The sequence below is a fragment of the Drosophila mojavensis genome, unplaced genomic scaffold, assembly GCF_018153725.1.
Source record: "Drosophila mojavensis isolate 15081-1352.22 unplaced genomic scaffold, ASM1815372v1 contig_136, whole genome shotgun sequence".
NCBI classification, from domain to species: domain Eukaryota; kingdom Metazoa; phylum Arthropoda; class Insecta; order Diptera; family Drosophilidae; genus Drosophila; species Drosophila mojavensis.
In genome coordinates, this window is record NW_025318667.1 from 27,211,908 (window position 1) to 27,239,252 (window position 27,345).

The 27,345-nt window shown below is 40.0% G+C and overlaps 1 protein-coding gene and 1 long non-coding RNA gene across 2 annotated transcripts; both read left to right on the top strand.

Annotated features, from left to right (window-relative positions):
* Positions 1-4,803: 4,803 nt before the first annotated feature.
* On the top strand, positions 4,804-10,754 carry LOC122757587. Its single transcript, XR_006357685.1, has 2 exons — positions 4,804-4,873; positions 10,491-10,754. It is a non-coding gene; the product is annotated as an uncharacterized LOC122757587 (long non-coding RNA).
* Positions 10,755-26,041: 15,287 nt separating this feature from the next.
* LOC6584824 lies at positions 26,042-27,112 on the top strand. The gene has a single exon (XM_002010429.4). The coding sequence runs from the start codon at positions 26,209-26,211 to the stop codon at positions 26,806-26,808; it is 600 nt and encodes a 199-aa protein (XP_002010465.1). The 5' UTR covers positions 26,042-26,208; the 3' UTR covers positions 26,809-27,112.
* Positions 27,113-27,345: the final 233 nt, after the last annotated feature.

The following is a 27,345-nucleotide window of genomic DNA, read 5'->3' on the forward strand; positions in this document are numbered from 1 at the left end:
TAATGTAGGGTAAAAAGGCTATTGCGACTCAATAAGGCAATATCGATTAGCTAGATAAGCTATTATCTAGCCATATGCATCTATATTTCAGTTAAAATAATTCCATTTTGTATAATACACACACAAACGTATATATAGTCGAATATTCTTGTATACGGTACACAGTAAAAGTTTATAATTTTTAAAATAATTAATTTTTAAACATTTGATTCTTTCCGTTATTAAATAGACTTTTTGGAACTTGCCTCCTTTTAAAAATAAGTGCAATACTTTATATACTAAAATATGGAGCGACAGCGCAGGATAACTTTGTACATGGAGGTGTAACTCCCCTTCATTTCCCTAGTGTCATTAATAATAAAATTTTATATTTAAAATATTAAAAAGTATATTAAATGAAGGACATATAATATCATCAGATATATAATCCAATAATATCTGAATCATCATATATAAGAAATAAACTAATTATGTATAAGAATTTCCATCAAATAACTTTAGGACTGCGACTCATCATTTAATTCTTATAGAACTCTACAGTTTGCTCAATCACCGCATATTCCCTTATTTCTAAATACTCCACTTTACACGGTATCCCTCAGTTGGGCACTCCTTGCCAAAAAAAAAAAAAAAAAAAGTTAATAATAATAATAATCCAACTGAATGTTTTTTTGCATATTCAGGGACTCGACTCAACTGGATGATGCTCTTATATGACTTCTAACGTTATCTGTTAATAAAGTTGTCATTTATATGATAAACTTTCAAAACAGCAACAAAGGCTTCGTTTTATACATTCGAAAAGAAATGCAAACATTGTCGTTGCTGAGCCTCATGTTAATCAGACTGACAGCTGTTCTATTGTATTCCAGCGATATTCAAATTGATATTGAGCGAACGAACAAACATGTGAAAAGTGAGAGAGTATAGAGAGTGGGAAAAAGAGAGAGCGATGGAGGGAGAGAGAGAGAGAGAAGGACAAAGAGAGAAAGAGATTTCACGAATAATTGAATATTCAACAAACGCTCTTAACTTTGATACCATACCACAGATACTCTTTTTTTTTATCAAATTTTATCAATAGCAAACATACATATATATTTGTTGAAAGCCTCATTTCTCATTTGTCTCATGTTTTTATACCCTAAACCCATTGAAAATGGGAAATCAGGGTATAATGGTTTTGTGAAAAGTATGTAACAGGCAGAAGGAATCATCGCAGACCCTACAAAGTATATATATTCTTGATCAGGACGACGAGCTGAGTCGATATAGCTCTGTCCGTCTGTCCGTCCGTCCGTATGAGCAAAAGGATCTCAGAACATATAAGAGCTAGAGAGCTGAAATTTGGCATGCATACTCGTGTATACCATAGGCAGTACAAGTTTGCTTTATTTTTTCGATAACTCATCCGATAACTTTTTTATCGAGAATAATCGAAAAATCGACATTGTTTTTTCAGCCTAATTTGAACACTTTTAGACCTGGAGACTTCAAATTTACGTTGTATATAAAATTAATGAATACAAAGATTTTGTAATTTACAGATTTTGGATACCACGCCCCCTTCGCCCCCAATTTGTAAAAAACGCATTTCAAGTACTAAAGACTTGTGCTTTGGAATGTACACACATTTTAACCATATGATTACGCTCTAAAAGTTTCATTAAGGTTGTATATCTACAAAAGAAGTTATTCAACAAAGAAATTCTCATAATATTGCCCACACTGCAGCGCAGCCCAAGCGCAGTCGCTGCTTACTGCGCAGTTAGCAGAGCGCAGGCTTATGCGTGCGTGTGGATGCATGTGTATGTATGTGTGCATAAAAGAAGTGCAGAAAGATTAGAATATCAGCTTAGAGGGTTCAGGGTATCTCCCAGTCGAGCAGTCTCGACTGGAGCCTTCTTACTTGTTATGTATGATAATGCATACGAATTGTGATATAACTTCAAGTTCAATAAATCTTTATCATTCTTCAGCTTTTTCCTTTTCAAATTGATCAAGATGATTGGTCATATATGTCTATATATCATCTATGTACAATATATATATCATCTCCAATATACATGCCATGGTCATATATATGTCATGCAGATATAAATAAATATACGTAAAATCCGATATCCGTTTCCGTTCACGGGAGTCGCTATAACCATACATACAATAATAATAATAATAACCGTACGGACGCCATAAGCGGAGTCGTTATAGTCGGACTCAACTATATTTGTCATGCTGATATACATATGTATATAGTATGTTCATAGCAAGCTTATCCCAATATGCTAATGATCCTTCCGACTGCAGCTGCAGTCCACTCAGTTGACGATCGTTGTGATTCCGGTATGAAATGATTGAGCCATTTCCACACATTTTCACACATTGGCGCATATGTTCGAGCTCGACTTCAATTATTGCTCAGATTCGATTGCGACCTAAACAGAGCTTTCCCATATCCAAATATACTTGGATGATTTCTTCAGCATGTTTCTTGGATGTTGTTAGATTTTTCTTTTCTTATTTAATGAATTATTTATTTATAGCTTATCAGCATCTTCTCACGTGGACTTGGCTAAAAGGCTGGAATATAATCAGCCAATTGCCATTTATGATAATTAATTGTATGTATATTTGAATAAAATAAGTATTTGCAGTATAAAATATTCTGGGTGAAAATAGTCTCACATTTTCGAAATTCTTAATTTGGGTAGCTTCAAAATCTGTTGGGCACTCTTCCGTGTTTTGCTAATTGTGAGTAAGAAACTTTACAAAGCTGGACAAGTTGAGGCTAATGCTAATGCAAAGCAGTGGGCAGCCGTTGCGGCAACCATTGAATACACTCACTCACACACAGAGAAAGAGGGAGAGAGAGAGAGAGAGAAAGCGGAAGAGGCAATGGCAATGGATGCGCATCGCAATGGCGGCGGGTGGATTTACGGCTGTGGATGGTCGACTGGCAGCCAAAGGCCGTCGACGGTCGATGGTCGTCTGTCCGCCCGATGTCCGATGTCCACGCAGCTAGCAGCCGGTGGTGTTTGCTTGCCGCTGGCAATAACCCTTTTCACACACACACACATACACACTCATGTATATATATATATATATATACCCACGCCCACTCTTGCAATGTCGGACGCAGTGCGCCTGCCTGTCCGCCATAGTCAGAGCCGTAGAGCTGTAGCCAGCCACCTAAAACCCATCGCATTAAATAATTCTGACCATTTGAAAGCGAATTTAACCTTTTGTTCTCGACGCGAACGTGAGAACAAGAACCAGAACGTAAACGTGAAGAGAAACGGCGTAAGGGTTAGGCTGGGGGGAGGGGGAGACGGTGAACGGAACTGGGAGTCAGAGTGGGGCATGGGTAGACTCCAGTGGGGAATTGAGAGCATTGCGAATCAGCCATGTGGAGCTGCAGCCATGTCGTAAAAAACACACACACACACACACGCACGCACACAACTATTGGCTATACACATGTGACAAACACACACACACACACTCACACACATGGCTATATAAAACTGTGTACAGAAGCCGACGCTGGGGGCCTTTTGTGCTCGTTGGCGACTTGGCTTCGGTTTTTTGGCTTCTAATTGTTGCCCCTTTCCCTTTATCTTATTCTTCCTATAGTCCTTATTCGTTGTCACCCGATGCCAAGCTCACGTGTGAGCACACACAGACACACACATGTGCGCGTGTGTGTTTGTATTGGGTGTAAATTAATTTGAGAGCACTCGAAAGATATTTAAATGCGTCTCTCTCTATCTGCTTGTGTGTGTGTGTGTGTGTGTGTGTGTGTGTGTGTGTGTATGTGGAGGTGTATACCTTTGAAAAGTATTTCAAACAAATCACAAACAGATATTCGACATTCATTGTTTTTAGGTCTAGACAAGTCGACTTGACAGACCCACCCAAACACTGGCCTAAGCCCAACGTTCCCCTAACCTCCTCACTTTGTCCTGCGCCCTCCTGTCATGCTGCCTTGCTGCCTCCTGCCATCGACTGCTGCAACAACTACACACATTCCACATTCGTCAGGCAAATAATTTGCTTATGATCAACATTCCGGCAACACATTTGGGAATTACCCAGGCCCAGTCCCCAGGTCCCCCAGAAGTAGACTATGAAATTGTTTGTGGGACTCGTCTTTTAAAAATAAATGCGCTGCTTTATTTATAAGCGCAAATATGAAGCGACAGTGCGGGATACTGCCTTACCTGGCATTTGAGTGAAATTCTTCATCTGTTCTTTTCTGTCTTAAAAATAATAATAAAATTAAAATTTCAATTAATCATAATTAAATCATTTTATGAAACATTTATTCACTTGTGCAACTTTTGTTTTTCCATAATTATTATTACCATTAAGATATATGTATTCATAAAGAATATAAAGGCAATATCATATATGAGCAGCCAGATCAAACTTTCACCGACTTTCTAAATGTTCTAATATTCTTCTCAGCATAAATAATCTACTTGTTCTCCCTTTGTCTTCCTCTCCCTTTCTCTCTCTCTCTCTCTCTTTATATATATATGTATATAAATTTCTCTCTGTCTCTCTCTCTCTCTCTCTCAGCATGCAAAATTAGATATTTTAGTTTTGTAGGGGTTGTTTCATAGTCGAGATCGGCAACTACCCCTAGCAATGAGAGCAAGAACTCCCGATTGGCTAGTTTACGATTCCAATCAGATCGGGGAGGTGACAATTACATGACCTTTTCCAGTACCTAATGGGCAAATATTTTGGACAGCACTGTAGGATCTATCCCAGATCAGCTTGGCAGCTGAAAAATTCGTCAGTTGTCGAGATTCCCTTGCGCAGCTCGCAGTCGAATGAAGCGCGATCACACTATAAAGGAGCTGGATAAGTTAATAAAGATAAATATTATAAATATATAAATTAAAATTTAGTCAACGCCACCTGAAAAATTAATAACAAAATATTTGACACATTCGCTTTTTATTTACTGATTTTGATTAGGTTAGATGGGATTAAGTTAAGTTAAATTCAGCTTTGTTTAGGTTACTGGGCAAATAATATCAATATTTAATATATTCACATTTATTTAATGATTTTTATTATTATATTGAGTTTTAGCTAGGTTATGTTTTTTTAACTAAAATATAATTGCTTTTCGATGTCAAAATTTTAACTTAAACTTCTTATGCTCTTCATAGAAATAAAAAATAGTATATTGGCTTTCTTGAATTCCCGCTCAAGACTTGAGAACTTGAACTTGAACTCATGTTTACTCGTTTTGGAATTAGAGACAGAACTAAGATTCTCCCTTTCTTGAGATTTGGTGATGCTAGCTTTTATGTTATTCTGTTATGGTTAAAAATCAAGCTAAAATTTATATGTTTATTTTGTAAGAATTATTCAATTTCAATTTCCATTTATTTCACTCTCTGATATATATACCGATTTTTGTGAATGGTATATTACAATAATTTAAGAGTTTAAGCAAATAAATAGGCATTTTCTGCTTAGATATTTATTTACATACATGACATATGGCATATGCGATAACATATTTACTTGGGGGAATTTGTAGGAAATCTAACTCAAGAATTGAGCACTGAGATCTTGAGCATTCGGCTTGAGAAATCAAAATATTGTTATTAGGTAAACGGAGCGAAATGTCAATATGAAATGTTACGATTTCTTATTTTATTTAATATTTGTAATAGTTACGAATCGAGTTTTGGACAACTTAGTATAATAAGAAATTATTTATAATTATTTTTTAGGGCAATGAAAAATATCTTGTACAGAATACACAATATTATTAGACGAATGATTTAAAGCTATATATCATAGATAGAGCTCAAGCAGATATTTGATATATTGTAAGCCTAGCTGAACTAGTTCAGTCCTACTGATAGTTTATAATTATTGAAACTATATTTATATCTCCGTGTTCACATGGACCAACAGTAATATATATGGTGCTGCTATACATCCCTGTGCCTGTAAGCACAATTTCCCTCAAATCTCACTCTTAATTCCCTTAATAGATTCAGCGTAAAAAAAAAAATTTTCATAAGAAAATCATAGAGCTATCAAAATTTGTCATTGCTCTTGACCTTCCCGTATGTAACCAGAGCGAATGAGTTGGTAATTAATCAACTATCTAATCAATTTGAACTTTGCCGTCGTGTTGTGACGCGTGTCTCAAGATGAACATCAAAAGGTGATCGAGCCAAATGCCAAAGGACAGAAGCTGGACAAACTGCTGTGCCGCTGTCCACTCCAGATCCCGTTGACCAGTTCGCTCGGCCTGCCGATTTGTGTCTTGCAGCAACCCCAAGACGCCGTCGCCGAAACCCGTTTTGTCAAGGAGGACCTCGCCTAATGGTCAAATGTCCGATGACTTGGACGAAAAGTGCGCTCGGGCCAAATGGCAGGCACCCCAATTAGGTTGCATGTTTTAGCTTTTCACGGGGAAAACTCCTCGGGGAAAATCTGCAAAAATGATTGATATGTTTTTTTTTTTTTTTTTTTTTTTTTTTTTGTTAAATATTTTTACCTCTATTTTGTTTTGCTTTTGCTTTTGAAAGGCAACAACTGCGCTGAATGTGCATAAAAATGCGAACAAAAATTAATCATGTTTTTGCGTGAAAACTTGAGCGTGACCTTGCCCAGGGCTAGGACAAGGGGCTAAAGCGACAGGCGGATGTATCGGGTATCCGGTTACAGAAACGATAATGTTCTTGTTCTTGTTGCTGTTGTTGTTATTGCTTTTTTATAAGCCATAAAAATTGCAAATTTGGACCGCTGTCCATTTGCCAGATGGGCCAATCGGCCATACTAGCGAAATGCTCGTTCGTTCATACGTCATGCATATTCCGCCGGGAGCTGCCAAAAGGCCAATTTCTTGAGCCATAACTCCGCGACACACTCACACTCCTTCTCCCTCTCTCTCTCTCTCGCTCACGCTCGCTGCTTCTGTCTCTCCTGCTCAAAAGTAATTGACAGTTTGCAATTAGAAATGGATGCAAACGTCCAGTTACGACTCAACCCTAAAAAGTATCGAATTACTTTCGACATTCAGGACCCATATGCCTTTCGTACTGCAGGAATGTGCGCTAAGAACTTGGCTCGACCCCTCTGAAAGGTTGTGTGATTTATGAAACTGCGCGCAAAACTGCCTGCGTCCAAAGCAGAGATCGTTCAGTTGACAGAAAAGTGTATTCCATATATCTTATATAGCGGAGTTATATTGGAGCTTAGTAAATACGTTTATAGTGAGAACTAAAACTTTGTACCTTAGATTGAGCTCAGCTCACATTTGAAACTCATTGGGATTATTCAATATTTTCAAAAAGTTGCTCTTGTGCATCAATTGATTAGCTATCTCTCAATACCGATAACCTCCGAATTACCTCGTATTATGCGGTAAACAAAATGCTTATAAGCAATTACAATTATTGGTCTTGTCAGCTAGTGCTTTAAATGTAAACTTGAACTTGGAACAGAATATACTAAATGCTTTGTAATAATTTCCGGCAAAAAAAAAAAAAAAAAAAAAAAAAACGTTCCTTCTTTCATTCAGCTATAAAATAATAAAGAAATAATAAAGAAAGAGCATTTGTTAGTCTCATTGAAGGAAATGCTTTCTGGACTAAACTACCTAGGCACTATGCGCTATCTGAAATTGGAATGGGAAATTGGGAAAGTTTAGCATTGTGGTGGTTGGGGCATTTGGGTTTCGCTAACGTATGGATGGGTACTATTCAAATGGCGGGGCGAGTTGTCGGCTTGGTCCAACAACCGAAAGACCGATGTCAAAAGGCGCAAAAAGAAATGCTGGGTGTGTGGCCATAAAATACACAATGCCCCCTTTGAAACGAAAACCCCCAAGACACACACACACACGCACACACCCACAGGCAGCCAAACACGCGCACAAGCACAAACACACATGCATGCATGCAAATAGCCCTTTTACGAAGGACGAAGGACATTTGAAGCCCAACAACGTTCGCCACGTCCACAAAAGTGACCGTCGAAATCGTAAAACGTAAGACGAAAACGAGCTGGAAAATAAAAACACATTAGACACAAGCAAATATCCTTAACACAGCGTCCCGCAAGTCCTTGTGACCACACACACACACACAAATTTATCTCCATTTGACCCTCTTCAAAGTGCTTTTTATAGTCATTTAGTGTTTTGGCCCACCCGTCAAGTACTTTTATTATACACGTATAAATCCAATTCGGCATTCGGCGGAGCCGCAAAGCACACACACACACACATGTATGCTATATGCATATGTATAGATATGCATGTGTATGTGTATATGGAGCTGAGCTACATCCCTTCCCCCTTAAGCCTCCACAGCATGAAGGTAAGCGAAACGACAGTCCAACTAATGAAACGGAACCGGGCAACAGAACAAGCATCTGGACCTTCTGCCGCCCAAAAGGACCGCAAAGCATACACCCAAACACACACACACACACACATACATATATACTAGTATATATAGAAATATATAAATATCTATATGCTTGGCTTGCATATGTGTGTGTGTGTATATACAAAGCACAAACTTTTTAGCCCAATGCTCGTTGTCAAAACTACACCCAAAAGTCCACACACACGCACACACACACGAACGCACACACCCACACACATATGCAAAGCAGCTGCCAAGGTCCTTTCTGGTCGTCGCCTGGTCGCTGCTGTGGTCCTTTTTAAAATTTTAAGACATGTCCTGCGCCCTTCCACACGACCACACCCCCACACCGCCACACTCCCACACACAAACAACTCCCACAAAAGTCCGAACAGCGCGTTTCGGGATCTCTCGATGTGTATCATTCCATTCAATCTATAGTCCTTCGTCTCTATGTGTGCGAGTGTGTTTATGGTCTGCGCTGGGAGCAGCACATATCCTGACCGTTTGGTCGGTCCGTTTGGCCAAAACGTCCTCTCATCCCCAATCGTCAAGCCCCACTCCCCTCTCTCTCTCCCTGTCTCTCTCTCTCTCTTTCCTTCTCTCCATCCCTTTCCATAGAAAACCCGCCGCAAACAAGGACAAAATATCTGCAAATGTTGTTTTCCTTTGGGTTGTTATTATTTTAAATTTTTTGCATATGCTTCGTCCTCTGTTGTTTTGTTCTTTCCCCTTTCTCCCCCTCCTCTCCCCCTCCCCCTCCAACTCCATCTCTCTTTCTCTGCCCGTGTCTTATTATTTCTGTTTGTTTGCGCCCACTTCAGTAACCAATATTACATAAATATATATGCAGATATATATACATATATTAATGCCCTGGTTTGAGCATGTTTTCGCAATTCTCTCTTCGTTGTTTCCTGTTTAGTTATTTTTAAGACTTTTTCCCTTTATTCGATTCGCATATATTAATGTTATCTGACTTCCTAGAGAACCAAGTGGAGCATAGTCCCAACTATTTGTAGAGCCCTCCAGGCTGAAATTCAAACATTGATAAGCCCACTGATAAGCTCGAATAACAAATACTCTTTTCATGAGTCTGCTACTCTGCTAACTGCTCGACTAGTTTAGTTTTCATGTAGTTTAGTTTTCTTGATCTATTCTTGTATCTTCTTCATATTGAAGAAGTATTATGAAAATCCTGAACAAAAAAGTATAATATATGGAGAGTTGAAGAAAAGAACGTAGAAGGAAAACAAAGAATAAGAATAAGTATATTATGAGAAATAATCAAGAAAGCAAATAGAAGAAACGGTAATAGAAATAGCAGAAAAGAGAAGAGTAAGTTAATGAATGCCGAATAGAGATGAAAACCCAATTAAAGTTAAGATTGAAATAAAAAGCGGATGCGAATAAGGAAGAACGAAATATAAAACATAAAAGTCGAGAAGAAGAAAAGAGTAGATAAAAGAATAGAAATTAAAAAAAAATAGAGAAGAACAAGAATATTTGAACAGCTGTGGCTGATATAAGAAAAGCAAAGTAGTGAGCTGGAGCAAGAAGACGAAGAGAAGTAAAGAATTTGAAAATAAGAAGATAGATTTAAATACAAAAACGCAAAAGATAAGAGAGGAATAAGAAAGTATGTGAAAATGTAATGGAGAGAAATAATAAAAAAAAGAAAATAATCAAAGATGAGTAGATAAAAGGCGACTAATGATTACAAAAAGCTCTTGTAGGGTCCGTCTTTTAAGAATGAATGTAAGCAACTTCCAGAAGTAAACTAAATTTCTAGTTATTATTTAATTCAAATATGTATATTCCATAGATTTCGAGTTAATTTCTATTTATTCGAGTTATCATGCACCATATAAATAACACAGATTTTGTTCAGTAAAAGCTTTGATGCTTCATTAATATTTGATAGTGGATACACATACTCGTAAATATTTATAGAATAAGCTAAACCATGCTTAAATAATCATATTTACATCCATTTATTTTTTATTTAGAACAGTTTTATTGTCTCGCAAAAATAAAAGCTTCAAAGACCTAACTAAACTATTTCATATCTATCTACAGGCATCAAGCAGACAGAGCTACATATGGGCAGTAAGAAAAAACTTATTTAAAAGTAAAGTTTCCAGACGCTGAATTCCGTGCCACACAAATTCATAAATCCCACTGCAAATAGAAAAGCCGCAAGAATGCCAAGTCCACGTCCATGTCCTGGTCCTGGTCGAGGTCCATTCCTGATGCACAGGCTAAGCAGACAACCACTCAGTGGGTGGCAAACGCCTCCTATCAGTCAGTCTGCAAAATAAATAAAAATAAAAAACAAGAAAAAAAAACAAAAATGAAAGAAAAAGGAAAACATGTGCGGGAGTGGCAAAGGGACAAAGGGGGTTTAAGGAAAACCCTTTAAAAAACAATACACGAGCCGTAACAGGGCCATTAATTTCCCAATTTACAGTCTATTCGCAAGCCGTTGCCGAAATTGTTTAAGGTTTTAAAACCTACATGGAGATAACCACACACGCACACACCCACACACACAGCTATGCACTGATAAATGTGGGTGCGGGCGGCCGAGGCTTGGGCATGCCAATGGCCATATGTCCATTTTGGAAAAGGAAAAAACAACACAGTTACCAAAGAGAAGAAAAAGCAGAAGGAGTAAAAAAATGAAAACAGGAACAACAACATTAACTTGAAGAATTCCAAACGAGCGCCCAAGGTGTGTGTGTGTGTGTGCATGTGTGTGGGTGGTTTGCTTGTAGCGTTGTCTTCTCACACAACTGCCTGTGAATGGGGTGGCAAATGCTGCCCAAGGGACTTGTAGCCGGATACCAACAAACTTTTCAAAATAAACGAAAAGAAGACGCTCCACAAAAAAAAAAAAAAAAAATACACACACGCACACACACACATGCGGACAGATGTAAGTACAACAAAAATGAAGGCAAACGCTTTCTTCTGCTGCTTTTGGCCCGGCTCTAACCACATGACCAAATGCGCTATGCTCACACCCAGACCCACACACACACACACATACACACACGTGGACACACATGTGCCGCTGCAGCGCATTCAGCAGTCGCTGCGGCTCGAACAGCAGCTGGAACGCAAAGCGAACGTCACCGCATGGTTTTATTATATTGTGAATGTGATTACCTTAAGGATATGCAATAAGCACATGCACACACACACACACACACACATGCACATATGTGTGGGCTTTCCACTTTGCAAAGCAAAGGAAATGCGCGAACCACCCCCATGGCCAAGCAATGCGGTTGGCGTCCACACAGCTAGACATTTGGACACTTGGACATTTGCTGAAGTCGGACTGCAGTTACACTAGAAAGGGCTGAAAAGAGAGTGAGAGAGAGAGATTGCAATGAATGCAATCTGCCTAAAGATAACAGATAATCGCATTAAGATGAAGTTTATGAATCTCTAAGGGACTAAAGCTGAGGCAGTTACGCCTTAATAAGCTAAATATCTTATTTATATTTAACAATATATTGGTTATTTGTTGCAGAATTATCTCAACGTTTTTTGGGCAGATATTTGTGATACTTGTATTAGAGTTTAAATCGACTAAGCATACAAATCAATACATATATATTCCATGTAAGAATACATCTATGCAATAGATGGTGTGAACAAATAAAATTGCTTCTTACTCGAAATACCAATAGATCAACGATATGAATTCAAGATCTTATAAGTTCCAAGATAGGGTTGATTGGCCTCAAGTAAAAGTCGTTTTAATTTTTCCCAATTTAGTATTTTAAATAGATAGTATGAACAGATAGAAGTAAATCTCAAACGGAAACATAATCATCCATATAGGTCGGAAGGCTATCAAAGTATGAAACTAGTTTGCTCAGGACTTCGTACGATAACTAAAGAAGTTCCTTAAATTTTCCTTTCATTGACTGATGTAACCGATATATAATGAGGTAACCGATATCAATCCAATCTTCTATTAGCCTCTTCAAACATAGGAATAGATACTTTAAACAACATAGGAATAGATACTTTAAACAACATGAGTAGATTATCTCGGTCATGTGTGCTACAGGGTTGTCCATATTCAAGGAAACTATGTTTATCTTTAAATCAAAGAAAACCCACAATTTTTTATGTTGAATATAATAATCATTTTATTTAGTTCAAGTAGATTTGTTGACATCACTTTTTTTGAATATGATATCTCTCAAATGGCCGCCTTGAGCCTATATGGCGTGTGCCCATCTCTGTCGAAATATATAGGGTTGTCAGATGGGTTCACCGACTATGGACAGCCCTGTATGTATATAACTGCACTTTAAGAGCCTGCAAAGCTCTCTTATTAAATCAAATTAGCTTTAACATGCGCATAACTGTTTTCAATGTAACAAATGCAGTTTGTCCGTGAAAATGCGAAAATGCTTACGTATATCCAATGACAGAATTGCGTCAGGAATAAATAATGGCAAATGCAATGCAAGACTTCTGCATAACTCGTGTGTGGACCCTCGCCAGCCTGTCGTATGCAGATATTTGTAAGCAGATGCAATGTCCTGTAGGCCATGTGCATCACGTGGCAAGTCCTTGCTATGCATGTTAGTCTCTCTGTCCCCCCTCCCTCCCTCTCTCTCTCTCTCTACAGCTCTCTGTCTCTGGTTGTGTGTTTGCTTTAGTGTGTGCGAATCTTTTGCTGTGGAAAGCGACTAAAAGGGTAAAAACCAAAAATCGAGGATAAGAACGGATAATCTAATGTCGCTGTGAAGTAGGTAAAGTTAGAGCCTTTGCCGCAACGGCCGTCACTCAATGAGGCGTCGAGTCATCGACAACACACACACACACACACACACGTACAGAGAGAAAGAGAGAGCTGACTGACTGGCTGGTTGAAGGCATATAAATAACTGCAAATAAATCAAAATCTATCAATGCGAACAATTCGATGTGTTACAATTGACTTCACCGATCAAAGCCATGGCTGCTGCTGCTGTTGTTGCTGTATTTCATCCTCTTTTTCATACCTTTTGTATGAAGTGCAGGACCAGAGAGTATCCTTTGTGTCAATATTATTAGCAGCAGCAGCAGCAGCAATCGAACGGATAATGGCAAAAGGGTGAAACATACACGGACAGCAGCGGACAGAGAGACTGGCAGACAGACAGACAGACAGACAGAGGTTGGATGAGACTGAGTTACCACTGGGTGAGTGTGCGAAATTTTACAGTAATTTAAAATAAAAAAAAAGCGAGAGGAAGAAGAAGCAGAGAGAGAAAAGAGTTTCACCAATTTAATCAATATTACACAACGAAGCAACCAACCCAGCCTCGGCTACAGATGGACTAACAGCAGTTGCAGCCAGATACATTTGCACACCAGGCGTATCTGATAGGACGCGCGTAATGGACGCAAGAGGCGCTGCCAAAGGCGCTGCTCTAATTTTATTTATGATCTAATGTGCTGGCAATGACGAGGACGGCAGGACCTTTGCCATGGATGGTGAGGGGCGCCGATAACGCGGTGTGAAAGGGCATGTTTCTGCGGATTGATATCCCGTTGTCCTCATACACACACACACACACACACATGTACATGTGTGGAAAAACAACTGCACTTTGTTTTATCTGCTTTTGACACAATTTATGTGCTACGTGTCGCATCCCGGCGCATCCTGACAGTGGGCGATGCGCAATTTTTTCAAAATTTCGCCAGACGCTCACCGCAAAGGCAGCGCGTGAAAAACAACAAAGCGCAACAGCAGCAATTAGAGTTGGAAAATGGGAAATTGGCAAATGCGAAGGGGTGGGGCCTAGACAGGAAACAAGCAAAACGTAAACAATCATGGCAAACAAAAGCAAGTCATATTCCACATAAACAGCTTCAGTTGAGAGCAAAATGCGAAAGAAATATTTTGACAGTGAGCAAACTGAAAATAGGCAAAAACAAACACTCGCTGAGCTTTCTTTACGGCCTGCAGTCCATTGAAGATTTGAGTTGTCGTTAGAGGCGTAGAGCATACATGAAGTCAATATACAGTAGAGTCCGACTATAGCGATGCTCAAGGGACCGTCGTTATAACCGGAAGACGCTATAAGCAGAGTCGTTAAAGCCGGACTCTACTGTATTCTAGATGCAAGGCAAGATGAAATGCACTAGCCCCAACTTTGCCGTACCCGTATGATATATATTATAATATTTACGGCTTAAATTTTTTGAGATCTCTATGAAATGGATTCAAAAATCATTTCAAACTCAACTTAGAAAAAATATTTGAGAGGACAGTTGCACTCAGAGCTCCTCAGCCACTCACATCTGTTTTATCAACACCGCCACATCAAAGCTCAAACGCAAAGAAGCAAATCCAAACTACAATGGCAATGACAATCCACGCACAACTAAGTATACATTGTGAATCATGGAATAAATTTCACATATGTATGTGTGTGTATGTGTAGCAAAAATGCCTACGCTTGGCGCTGCATGCCTTTACCAATTGGCCAAATGGTTTGTTTCATATCTTAGAAGTTACTTCAGGGACTTAAAATTAAATATTTAGTATATGATCTAAATAATCAATTGAATATTTGTTAATTTAGAAAAAATAACTCATTTACATCTTGTCGATATGACCCACTAATTCTAAAGAGTTTAAATGAAGTAAAATTTTAAATATATGTTTATAGGTAAATGTACACATATAAAAAAATAAAATTTGTATATAAACAGATAAGACAAAATGTAACAGTTTGAGACTCTAAATCAAATGATGATCGAACTCAAATTTAATTACCGAATTTCGATATCATTTTACATCGATAACATTAAAGACGGAATAGTTACCAATTATTTGAAATAAACATGATTTGCATCAAGAATATATTAATTTTATGGAGTCTGCCATGCCTCCTTCAATCTATAATCTCAAAGAAACCAGCCATGATTTTCCATTTTTACTGGGCTCAAGATACAAATATAAAACAAATTTTTAAATCTTGAATATGGTATTCAATATGGTAAAAGTAATAATTAAAAAAAAAAAAATATGATAACTCATATATAAATATAATAAAATAGACTTACTCTGATTTCACTTAATCAATATATCAATTGTTAAATAACTAAATTATTCCTGAGCTATTCACATGCTATAAGCATATTGCATATTCCAAAAATTCATACTCGAAATTAATTAAGTAAGTGGTTTACCTATATATATTTAAGTGGTTTCTTCTCTTTTGGGATGTTGAGGCTAACATAATGAGATTACATAAGAGTAAAGCCCGCTCTCAAAAATTCATAATGACAAGTCGAAAAGCCCAATAGACACTGCTTAAGTCAGTTTGAATTTTATATTAACTGTAAGGTCTAATAAATAAACCAAAATAATTTCAATAAGATTTTAAATGTTATATTGCAATACGAATGCAATTAAGAATAGCAGCTTGAGATACTTTTTGGCACATTACAGACAAAAACCCAAGCTACCTTCATCTGCATTAATGGCTTCACAGCCAGTTAAATGCTGAAGCTTAAATTTCAATAATTTATTTATATAAAATTTCCAGCTTTTACCGTGTCAGTCATCAATCAATCAGTCTGAGTTTGTTGTTAGTGTTAAGCATGCCTTATCAAAGCACTTAGGTGTGCTAATAGCCAAAAGAGAAAGCCCTGGAAAGCTGTTTCAGCAACTTCTCAAGTGTAACTACTATATCCTTTACTCGGAATAACAAGAATTATGGCCTAACTCTGAGCAAGCCACAGATAAGTAAATGCCATTGCCACTGGGTGGCTGGCTGGCTTGGTGGTGGGGTAGTTGGGTGGTATTTTGGTATTACGCAGTTGCCGTGTACAGTTGACCACTCGGCAATCATTTTAACTCTTTAATCAAAAGCCCACAGAAAGCCGGCTGAGGTCCTGTGTCTGTGTCCCCCAAGGGCCGTTTTGCACTAATTAATAAGAGCGAATTCCCCAAACGAGCGTCAGACGAGCCTGGAGCGGCCAAGCGAGCGAGTGTGGCAGTCCGGGTATGCTGCGTATCCTCTGCTGGCACACACACACACACACGCACACACAGACACAGCAGGCGAGCATCTTCTGGTGACTGCACAAAACTGACAGTTAAAAATGTTGCATAGTTTTTTACGTCTTTATGAGAGTCAACCACCCAGTCAGTCGGACGGACGGACGGACGGACGTTTGGTACTTGGCTACCGCTTGACTCACGTGGGCAGCTGCTACAGTTCCTTAAGGATGTGCTGCTAAAAGAGCTCTATCTGTGTACAAGTATGAGTGTGTATGTGTGTGTGTGTGTGTGTGTCTGTGTGGTCCACTGGCAGATACAATCGCAACGTTTCCCTTTTTGCTAAATTGGCAAAATTCTAGTCTATTCATCCATTCAGCAGCAGCTTCGTCCTTTTGCGCCTTCCTCTCTCCTCTCTCTCTCTCTCTCTCTCTCTCTCTCGCTCCTGCACACATATATGTACATACATATGCATGTACAGTTTGGGAAGCCACCCAGTGGGTGGCTTGTGGCCCATTTTGGACATTCAAATGCGAAACGATGCTAATTCATATTCAAATGAATGCGAAATAAACCCCAATCACAATTATTATGAGACATGTTAAATGGACCAAAAGTCCTGTAAAGCGACAACAGCAATAACAAAGGACTCTTGCACGCATACACGCACGCACACATACTCCCAGAGAGAGAGAAAGACCGTTCGCATTCACATATGTACATTGTACACTACCCACATATTCACATAGAAATAGATGGGCAAATGGACGAATGTCTCCAGCCACAAGCATAAAAGCAGCCGACTGTATGTGTATGTGTGCATGTGCGTGTGTGTGTGTGTGCCGTGTGTGTGAGCACAATATCGCGCATGTCCGAAATCGGACATATGGCGGACATGCGACTGGACAGAAATGTGGACATGTGAGTGTATTCATATGCGAATGCGAAACCAGAAAAACACTCAACAGTTGAATACGCTCTTGAGTATATTCATTTGTATTTATACAATTGAGTGTGAATATATGAACATATTCAATATATTTACATAAGTATATATAAGTTGTATATAAGTAAGTATTCACCATAGACTAATAAATGTATTCAAACAAATTCATGACAGAACTGTGAAGAAATATTGAAAATTATTTTTATTTACTAAACTATATAAGTAAAATATTAAAATCGAATATATCCATTGTACTCATTGTAAAATTAAATTGTTACGATCATTGTGTTTGCATGTACATGTATATTGCAATGAGTGTATTCACTGGTCAAATTCAAACTATTCATACATAATAATAAATAACAAAAACCATATATATACACTAAATTAAATTTTTAAGTTACTGTTATATGTAAGCTTATGAGCTTATGATTCATGACTTTCTGACCTTATTTAACAAATGAATACAACATTTCATTCAAGACTCAAAAATTGTACTTCCGTAAAAGAATGAATGTATCCATTAAACTCATTTGCAGCAGATAACCCCTCTACACTCACATGTGTGCTAAACCAATGTGAATAAATGTGAGTGTATTCACATGCACAGTGTACAGAAAAGCCGGAAAATATACGAAAAGGTAGGCTGCAACTCGGACGCTCAGATTGACAGTGCCCACATCTAGTGCTCGAGTGGGAGGTAGTCCGCCGAGCGAGAGAATGAGATGACAGGGGGAGAACGGGGGAGGTGGACAGAGAGGGACAGGAAAACAAATAAACATGCTGTCAACTGCCGTCTGACACCACACGTCGCGGCGTCCTGCCGCCCCCGCAGACGCGCCCATCAGCTCATGCTGCAGGGAAAGCCACATTTGCATACGTGCGGCCAACGTCCCACGACGCCAACAAACACACACACACACACAAACACACACGCGCACACATACAGATTCGCTTCGAGAGTTGAGTCCACATTCCCGTAAGCGGCTTGCAAAAGTTTTTGGAAAGAACTTTCATTAAACAATGCGACCAACTCGGTACATTTGTGGCCCGGCCCATTCATCTCGAGCCTCCGTCCAGCGAGCGTCTGTTGTGTGTGTGTGTGTGTGTGAGGGGGAGTGTGTGTGAGTGCGTGATTGTTGGCTGTGTCTATCTGTCCGTCTGCCCGACTGTGGGTCTGGGTCTGTGGGGCGTGGTTTTTGTATGGCATCGTCCCAGACTTTACAGGCAGCCATTCAGTCTGCAAAAAATGATTTTAATATAAGCTAATGGATAACGCGCCAGCACAAACACACACACACACATACACACACGCGTATATCCATGTTTAGATTCATATTCACATGTATTCATATGTGACCCATGTCCCGCATCATGGTATGATATTTCAAATGCTTAATAATAGCACTCAAAAATAACGAATGACACAGCTATTTTATTCTATCTAATATTTCGCTCCTCTCTCTCTCTAATTCTCTCTCTCTCTCTCTCTCTCTCTCTCTCTCTCTCTCTCTCTGTCCGACTCTTTATTTTTGTCCTTTTCTCGCGTACTTTCGCTTTATCTATGCCTCGCAGTTTTTAAGCCTATGCAGTCGACTTTTCTACACTGGTTGCTGTATTTTCGCTTTGTTTATGTATTATTAATTATTTTGCTTTTTTTTTTAATTTTTAGTGCACACCCCCTGCCACGCCTCCTTGTGACAGCGCCCACCAAATTGGCTGCCTTGGCAGCAGCTCGATATGGGCCAATTAGGTTGAAATTGTCTGCAAAATGCTAACGTTCATTTTTAATGAGTACTCCCATTCACCGAGTGGGTGCTGTGTAGTGCTTGTGGGTGTGGCTGTGTGAATGTCTAAGTGTGTGTGTGTGCCTTTTCTCTATCAATGCTTAAATGGAGACACATTACAAGTATACAAATATACACTCTCGAATTGTGATCTTAATAGAACAAATTTGATTCTATTAAGAACGTTAAATAGAAGGACTTCACTATGGTAAGCATTAATTAGTAGTTAGCGTATCTGTTAGGTATGCTTACTTAAGCAATGATTTTAAATATTGACTAAGTATTTCAAAGTGAATATTTTGTCAAATTCAGCATTAACTAATAGTTAAAAATATTTAACATACATTCAAAAATTATGATCAAAGCTCGATGCAGGTATTTTATTTATGAGTAGTTGAAAAGAAACTTGACGTCTACAATATACATATAAGAACAGACTGTATAAAGTACATGTCAAGTACAAAATCGAACTACTTCTTAGAGTAACCTCTCGTAAAACTTGACTTATCTATCGATATATGTATATACATATACCTAAACTACCTTCCAATACTAACGAATTGCCAATCATAATGCAATCACTACATATATCTGCAATAAGTAAATCCAATATTCAAAAATAAATTTACATATTTTCAAGGTTCAGCTTGACAAAGGCTCCCAAGATGAACTTTGACACCTGAATATTGACCCATTGCATGGGTCGAGTGGTCGCTGCTCCGTAACTAATCCGGAAAGTGTGCGAACCAATCGACTGCATGAATTATGGGCAGTTGGCATGCGTTATGGGGGGAGGCGACTTGAGTGGGCGTGGGCGGTGCTGGAGGTGGCTCGGCAAACACTCAATCATGGTCAAATCTTGACAAAAGTATTTATTCGCATGGCCTGGCATTATGTTTATCCACATGCATATTTTATGAATTTAATGGTCCTGGATATCAGGTATGAATAGTGCGCGAACAAACAAACAACGACCGACAACAGACCGACTGACACACACACATAAACACACGCACACACCCGCACAGAATACAGAACAACGGAGCAACTTATTTCGAATGCTAAATCGTTCGAATCCTTTTGCCCGACACAGTTGAGCGGACAGCCAGAGCTTGGGACTTTGCACACGCTCAATAGCACAAGGACAAGCAGAGCAACTGGCCTAAGGTCCTCGTTTTGGTCTCGGTCTCGGTCTCGATCTCGGTCTCAGTCTTGGTCTTGGTCGTGGTCTTGGTCTTGCTCTTGGTCTCCATTCCATTCCCGTGCTCGGCCTTTCGACAGCTATCGGCATTTTGAAGCATCTAAGCTGCTACAAAAGTCCCCACGGCACATGTCCCATCCATCATCACACAATCACAAAATGAGTATCATGCCACCGCCTAACCCCTTTCGCTGGCCCCTCGCCCGTGCTTCAGTTCGACCAGCTTACCCAAGCTATCGAAGCTATGGCCATGGCCCAGTCAGTCAGCCAGTCAGCCAGTCACCCAGGCAGCCAGGCAAGCAGACACACGTAGCATTCGAGAGGCGGCATCAAACGTACTTATCAGCTTTCCAGAGCCCCCATCTAAACCGAACAGTGCTGAGCGGCTCTGAGCTGCTTAAAATACCAAAACCAAAATCTCGAATGTCCATTAGCATACGTATAGCTCCTTCTGGCCACGTCTCTGGCCTTAGCAGCAGTTTCTTTTATTCTTTCCACACACAGACACACACGCACACTGAGTAAACCACCCTGGACTAGAATTGAGTTCACATCGGTCGGGTTACGGACTAAACCCTTGCCGTGCCTTGCCTCGCCTTTGCTTTGCCTTGCCTTTGCATTTGCTTTTCATGGACGCTCCTCAACAACCAAGACACACACACAAACACACACACACGCACACACAAAATCCACACCATCTGCTACACCTTACGCCTAACAATCCAATTCCGAGCCAACAATATGCTTGGAGGCGCACTCTCACACAGAGGGCTAAGAGGGAAAGGGTTAAGAGATATTTTGGCCAGCCACATTGCAACGTATGACCAAGGCACATGGCGCAAGCCGCATGGGGAATGGCACACGCATCTCCAACGGCTCACGGACAGCTACGTGAATGTGGACGTGATGTCCCATCTCCATTTGCGTTTCAAATTTAAATTTAACCTTTTGTCTTAATACGCCAATGGGGTTGGCGATGCCGCACACAGCCAAGGACGAGCAACAGGGCGGCGGCAACAGCCAGGACGAGGTCTATCCCCATTGAACACAGGCTAGGTTGCCCAGCTCTATATCGTGCACATATGGAGCAGCATTTGATGCGTGTAATGGATTTGTGGAGAATGGGCCACGGACCACGGACCACGGACAGCCCATGGACACCGGCTTAGGACGGCTTATTAGAGCTACACATGTATGTGGCTAGCAAAATGGTTCAGGTAAAGCTAAAGTTACGGCATGAGCAGCTAATTTTCGGATTCAGTGCCAGCAAGTGACATTAAGTACGATGTGTGGACTTGTCAAAGTCACTTGACCTCATGAATTTGGGTCTAATGCGCAATTGATTGATGAACAGCAATGGGGAAATCCTTAACCAAGCCGCTCAGTGCTAGAAACTAAACAATCAAAATATAGCATTGCATATGCCACATCTAGATACAAGATGTTTGGTATAGTGATATATTAGACTTATACTGACAATAACTGGCTTAAGCAATCGGATACATATTATTCATTTAAGGTAGACTCATATCAAAGACATTTCAACGTAGAAGACGAGCTGTCAGCCCCTTTGTTAGATTTACTATACCTATTCCTATTCGTGTACGACATGCCAATAGTAAAGGAACATCGATGCACAAAGGTAGCTTTGAAGTGATGGTGAAATAAGCTTATGTGGCAAGTCCTTTGAATATGATTTTTCCATTTACACCAAAAGCACCTACGTAAAGTCGCGAGCTACAGTTAGGTTGGAAATGAAAATACCTTAAGAGATGAACGGAAAACTTCACAAAGTTGATGAAATTTTCAAGAAACGGCAGCTGAATCTGGTCAAATGGCTCGACGCAGTTATTAAAATCAATTGTTGTGCCACGGAAGGTGTTATTTGGCCACTGCCAATATTCAAAATGGCCACCTGAGGGGTGGGTATGCCAACGAATTGCGTAGTGGACATACACAAACCAACGCGGACAAAGAGAAAGAACAACAGAGAGAGAGAGAGAGAGAGAGACAGAGAGAGAGGTAGAGTGAAAGAGCGGGAGAATGCTATCAACATAAAAGTCAATCTGTCCGAGGGGTTGAACGTGTACAGCCAGAACAGCCCAGATCAGACCAAGACCAAAGCTCCGCAGTACGCATTGACCCCTTTGCTTGAAACGGACAACGGCCAGAACAACGATGGCTGAGGCAGTGGCACTGGCCAGCCAACCCACCCTCACACCCTGTCAGTCTCCTCTCCTCTCCGCTACTCGACTCGACGCGACTCGACTCGACTCGATTGTGCCATTGAGTCTAAGCTGCCAGCTCGTTAGTGTTGTTGATGGACGGCACCGAGGTAAAAGTCCTGAAGTGGCTGCTGGACCTGGTAGTGGTGGTGGTGGTACTTTTGATGGTGATGGGGGTAGTGGTGGTGGGAGTCGAATGGGCCGAACGTTTGAAGTGCTTTGAAATCGTACACATTTATTGTTTGTTGGTTGTCGCAGTAGTCTCGCTCGCTCGCTCGCTCTCTCTCTCTCTCTCTCTTCTCTCCTTCTGTCTGTGGCCATATTTTTATTGCGATTCGAATTGAATCCGAATTCGAATCCGTTTCCGACTCCGAATCCGAGCCCATGGTCCACCCCTAATGGCTAACGGACAGCGCAAACCGGCCATTACTTCAACCCTATGGGCACAGACCGAAGTACACTTTACAGTTCCATATTCAGCGGGGGCTCGACCGTGGGCATAAGCAGCCCATTTATACAATTACATTTATAAATGTTACGCTCTGATATCAAACAGACAAACAAATAGACCCACACACATATACGCACAAACACACGCTCGCCATATTATTAAGCAAATACCCTAACCAAAGGCAATACAATTGAATTTCTCGAATGGCCTTTGACAGTGAGTTTTCCGCCTTCGCATCGCTGCTTAGACGGTTTGTGTGTGTGTGTGTGTAAACCATCACCCAACGTGGAGCACTCACTTCCTTTTACTCTGTCAATTTGATACTGTACAAATTGCCCATAATAAGCATGTATGTGCCCCAAACGCTGCTTTTTCTATGTAAACAAGTCTTTAAGCTTTTGATACACCTCAATAAAGACGGAAAATAAGAAGCTCTTCAATTGAAGACACTGTTATACTGTTATACTGTTATACTGTTATACTGTTATACTGTTATACTTTTATACTGTTGTACTATTTTACTATTTTACTGATATACTGTTTTACTGGCATACTGTTATACTGTTATACTGTCATATTGTTATACTGATATTCTGTTTTACTAATATATTGTTATACTGCTTACGGTTCTACTGTTATTCTGTTATACTGTTATATTGTAATAGTGTTATACCGCTATACTGCAAAACTGCTACAGTGATATTCTGCTATATTGATATACTGCTATACTACTATACTGATATACTGTTATACTGCTGTCCTGTTATTCTGTTAGAATTAGTCGGTCAAAAATGCTTCATTAGAAGTACATAACCTACGCGCTCAAACTCTCATCAAACCTACCTCCCTCGATCATCATATTCCTACTAATATGAAATTAATTTTGCTTTAAATAGTTTTGTAAAGGCGTTAAAATAGGTTATAATAGAATTTAACATTATGGCAATGGTATCAAATGTAACTAGATCACTACACAGTACTCAAATTATATAAATACTTTGCTCGGGGAATACTTTCAAAAGTTTCCAATCAAACACTTTTCGTATGCGACCCTAATTGTCAACGAAACCTTTGCTCACGGAAATATCTCAAAAATTCATCTGAAGTAAAACGTGAAAAAGCACAGTCCAACATTGAAGCAAACAATGGAAATTGGCTAATTGATGACACTTTGCGGCGGCCACTTGACTTGATCGGGTGGTCCGATCGGATTGTCGAAGCTGTTCGCCCGTAAAACGCGCTCGAGTATCAGCTGTGAAATGCGCAGAGCTGATGGGTCCAATCGATAAGGCACCGATGGCGACTGATAATTGAGTAGTGCCGATTAGAAAGAGAAAGAGAGAGAGAGAGCGAGTAATCACACACAACCCGTTAGGCCGACAGACGTTCGATCTCTGCGGCATATGTGCTCGAGAACTTTGGTAATGTGCGATCGTGACGCCACACATTTGCCTACGATCGGGATGTGGCTGTGCGCCAGGGTTAATTCACTTTTAACGTAATTTGTAAGCAATTCGTGCTACCCCCTCGGGACCTCTCGACGTCGCGAATTAGGCAGGCAAGGAGCTCGCCTTTTGTGCACACTCATTGCCAACCAGCGAGACAGAGAGCGACTGAGAGGCAGAAACAGAACGACTACCTGGCAGACCCTATGTATTCGGAATGCGAACTGGCATGGAAATGGGAACGGGTAATGCACATTAAACACTTTGGCATATTTTGTTATTGGGACGTTCGCGTTGCATGCGTAACCCTTTCGTAAATCGAGTTAATCCCGTAAACGCAATGCATATGCCGATTCTAAAAACCAAACACGAATCCCCTACCAGGTAACGGCACACGCACACACACACACACGAGGGCAATGTTAAAAATTGCGTCAGTGGAAATTATCATTTTTCATTTTCTGTTTTCGGCTTTTTTATTTTTTTGCATTTGAGTTTTTGGTTGGCTCGGTTATTGGGGTTGCGCTTGGCTGGCTGATGTTTCGCTTTGGAAGGTCTTGCGGCCGCGTCTTCCATTCAGATCGGCTGCCGGCTTCCTGAAGTGCCTGTGACACGTCGTCAAAAGACGGGACCGAGACCGAGACCGGGACCCAGGACCCGAAGATCGCAAACAATAACCCCGAAATGTCACCGCTCATAGATGGTAAATGGAAATGAAAATGCAAGTTCCACTCGAAGGGGAACCAGATGCGGAATCAGCGAAAGAAGCGAGTCGACTCTCAAACGCAAATCCCTAAAACTAAAGGCCAGCAACAAGGTGAACATGTCAGCCCAAGAAGCGACCGATGTATTCATTAAAGACGGCCAAAGAACGTGACAACTATGTCAGGAACTTTGCCTGGTCACCAAGCCAAGCACTTAGCATATTAATTGGATTTGTCTTCTTGCTTTAAGACGTTTAATTGCTAAAGATATTATAATACAAAGAAGTTGTATATAAAATAAGAAACTGAAAATAAAAGATATATTATATGTGAATAATGTGATTTAAACAAATATAAATTTTACAGAATTTTATGTATTTATTTAATGCGAATATCTGTAAAGTGTATACAATAGTTGGTGCTTAGGGGTTTCGGTAAAGCTGCTTATTTTTATTAATTGAGAGCCGAGAACGTGACTTGTTCCAGCGAGCTTTTGTTAAATGTCATCGGACATGATTTGGAAGGAAACCTCTGCACCGCTTGCTCTCCAGTCAGTGCAGTCTCAGCGGCTGGTCTCACCCCACGCTTCGAGCATTGTTTTTGCCCAGCCCCGACTCAAAAGGCTGAGGACAATGCGCTGCGTGCCAATATTGGGAAGTACGGCCTGTCACATGTCACCAAAACAATAGACGCAAAGGAAGTGCTCGAATCAAAGGCAATCAGTGACGAAGAGGGACAGAACGAGAAAAAGAGAGAGCTAGATATGTACAAAGATTGAAGTGGAGTAGGCCATGAGAAATAATTCCACTTGGTCAGTCGTCGAGTAACATGAACAAAATCTTTTCTCTCATAACATTACTAATCATTTATCGAACAAGACTCAAATTTTTAGGGCTGAAAAAATTGAAAAAATTTTAAATTTTAAATTCACTTTTAACATATCAGAAATTGCAAATCTTTTATTCATTTAACACTCGCGCAACATTTGCATTGGCATATTCTTTCAGTAATGGCCGGCAGCACGAAACGCTATCCGAAGTTGCGCTTTGCTCTGATCACAGAGGATGCCCTAGATAAGTTACGCCCCGAGACGAGGCCGACCGAGTCGCACCTAATGGAGGTCAAGGATATGTACGAGACGATTAGTAATACGGTGAATATGGCAGTAGAAAAAAAGCTAAGGAATCTCAGGCTGGACAAACTAGATCAGATTATTGAGGAAAAGATATCCCTATACCACGATCGTCAACGAAAATCACTGCGTGGCGAGGAGTCGCCCAAATCATATGGAACCGAGGAGTCCATGTACACAGCCTCCGACTACACATTCAAGCCAACCAAGGTTCGTGCTAATAGATTAGCTTCTCCCTCACCGAAAGAAGCACGAACCAGAAAGACCAGCAAGAAAGAAGCGTACACCAACGATTTTCCTTTTAAGCTCAGGACCTCCGATTACAAGGCGACAACAGCTAATAATAATATGACCACTAGGAGTGGGAGTGGAGCTCGACGAAATTCGGTCGCCGAAATGAAGAAACATGACTCGTCTCTCGACATCTCAGCAAAATATTTTAAAGACCTGAGTCACCGAAACAAGCGCAAACAATGAAAAATAATGGCAACCAAGTGGACTATACTCGACTAATATTTTCATTTATGATTATAGTCATGCCCATGTTTCATTATCCCAGACGATTCTTTTAAGCCGACCACAGATCATACGATCGATCTAAAACAAGCTGAACAGTTGCAAACTTCAAATATGCTGAAGAATTTTGAAAGATCTCATCAAAGTGACATAACGTCCTACAAATTCCAGGAATCATAAATCTTTTCGCTGAACTAAATTGTAAATTTCTTATACGGCCAAGTATTTGACTTGGATTAAAAATTTATGTTTATATTGAATCAAACCATCATTTTTTCTTTACAAGAACTTTTATTCCTGATTAACAAGCTTCAACGAAAGATATTTACATTTAGTTCGACTCCATATGAAAGGTATTATAAATATGTTCGTATATATCTATCTCAAACAAGGAGCTGGGGAAAAATACTCGTGTGTGTGGATGTGCGTGAATGTCGGGGGTCATATGAATATGAATATATTTATTGCAGTTCCGATAACCACATTTCAGGGCAACTC

Bases quoted from the DNA above. Each gene is read 5' to 3' on its own strand.
- LOC6584824 (XM_002010429.4), top strand. From the start codon at position 26,209: ATGGCCGGCAGCACGAAACGCTATCCGAAGTTGCGCTTTGCTCTGATC.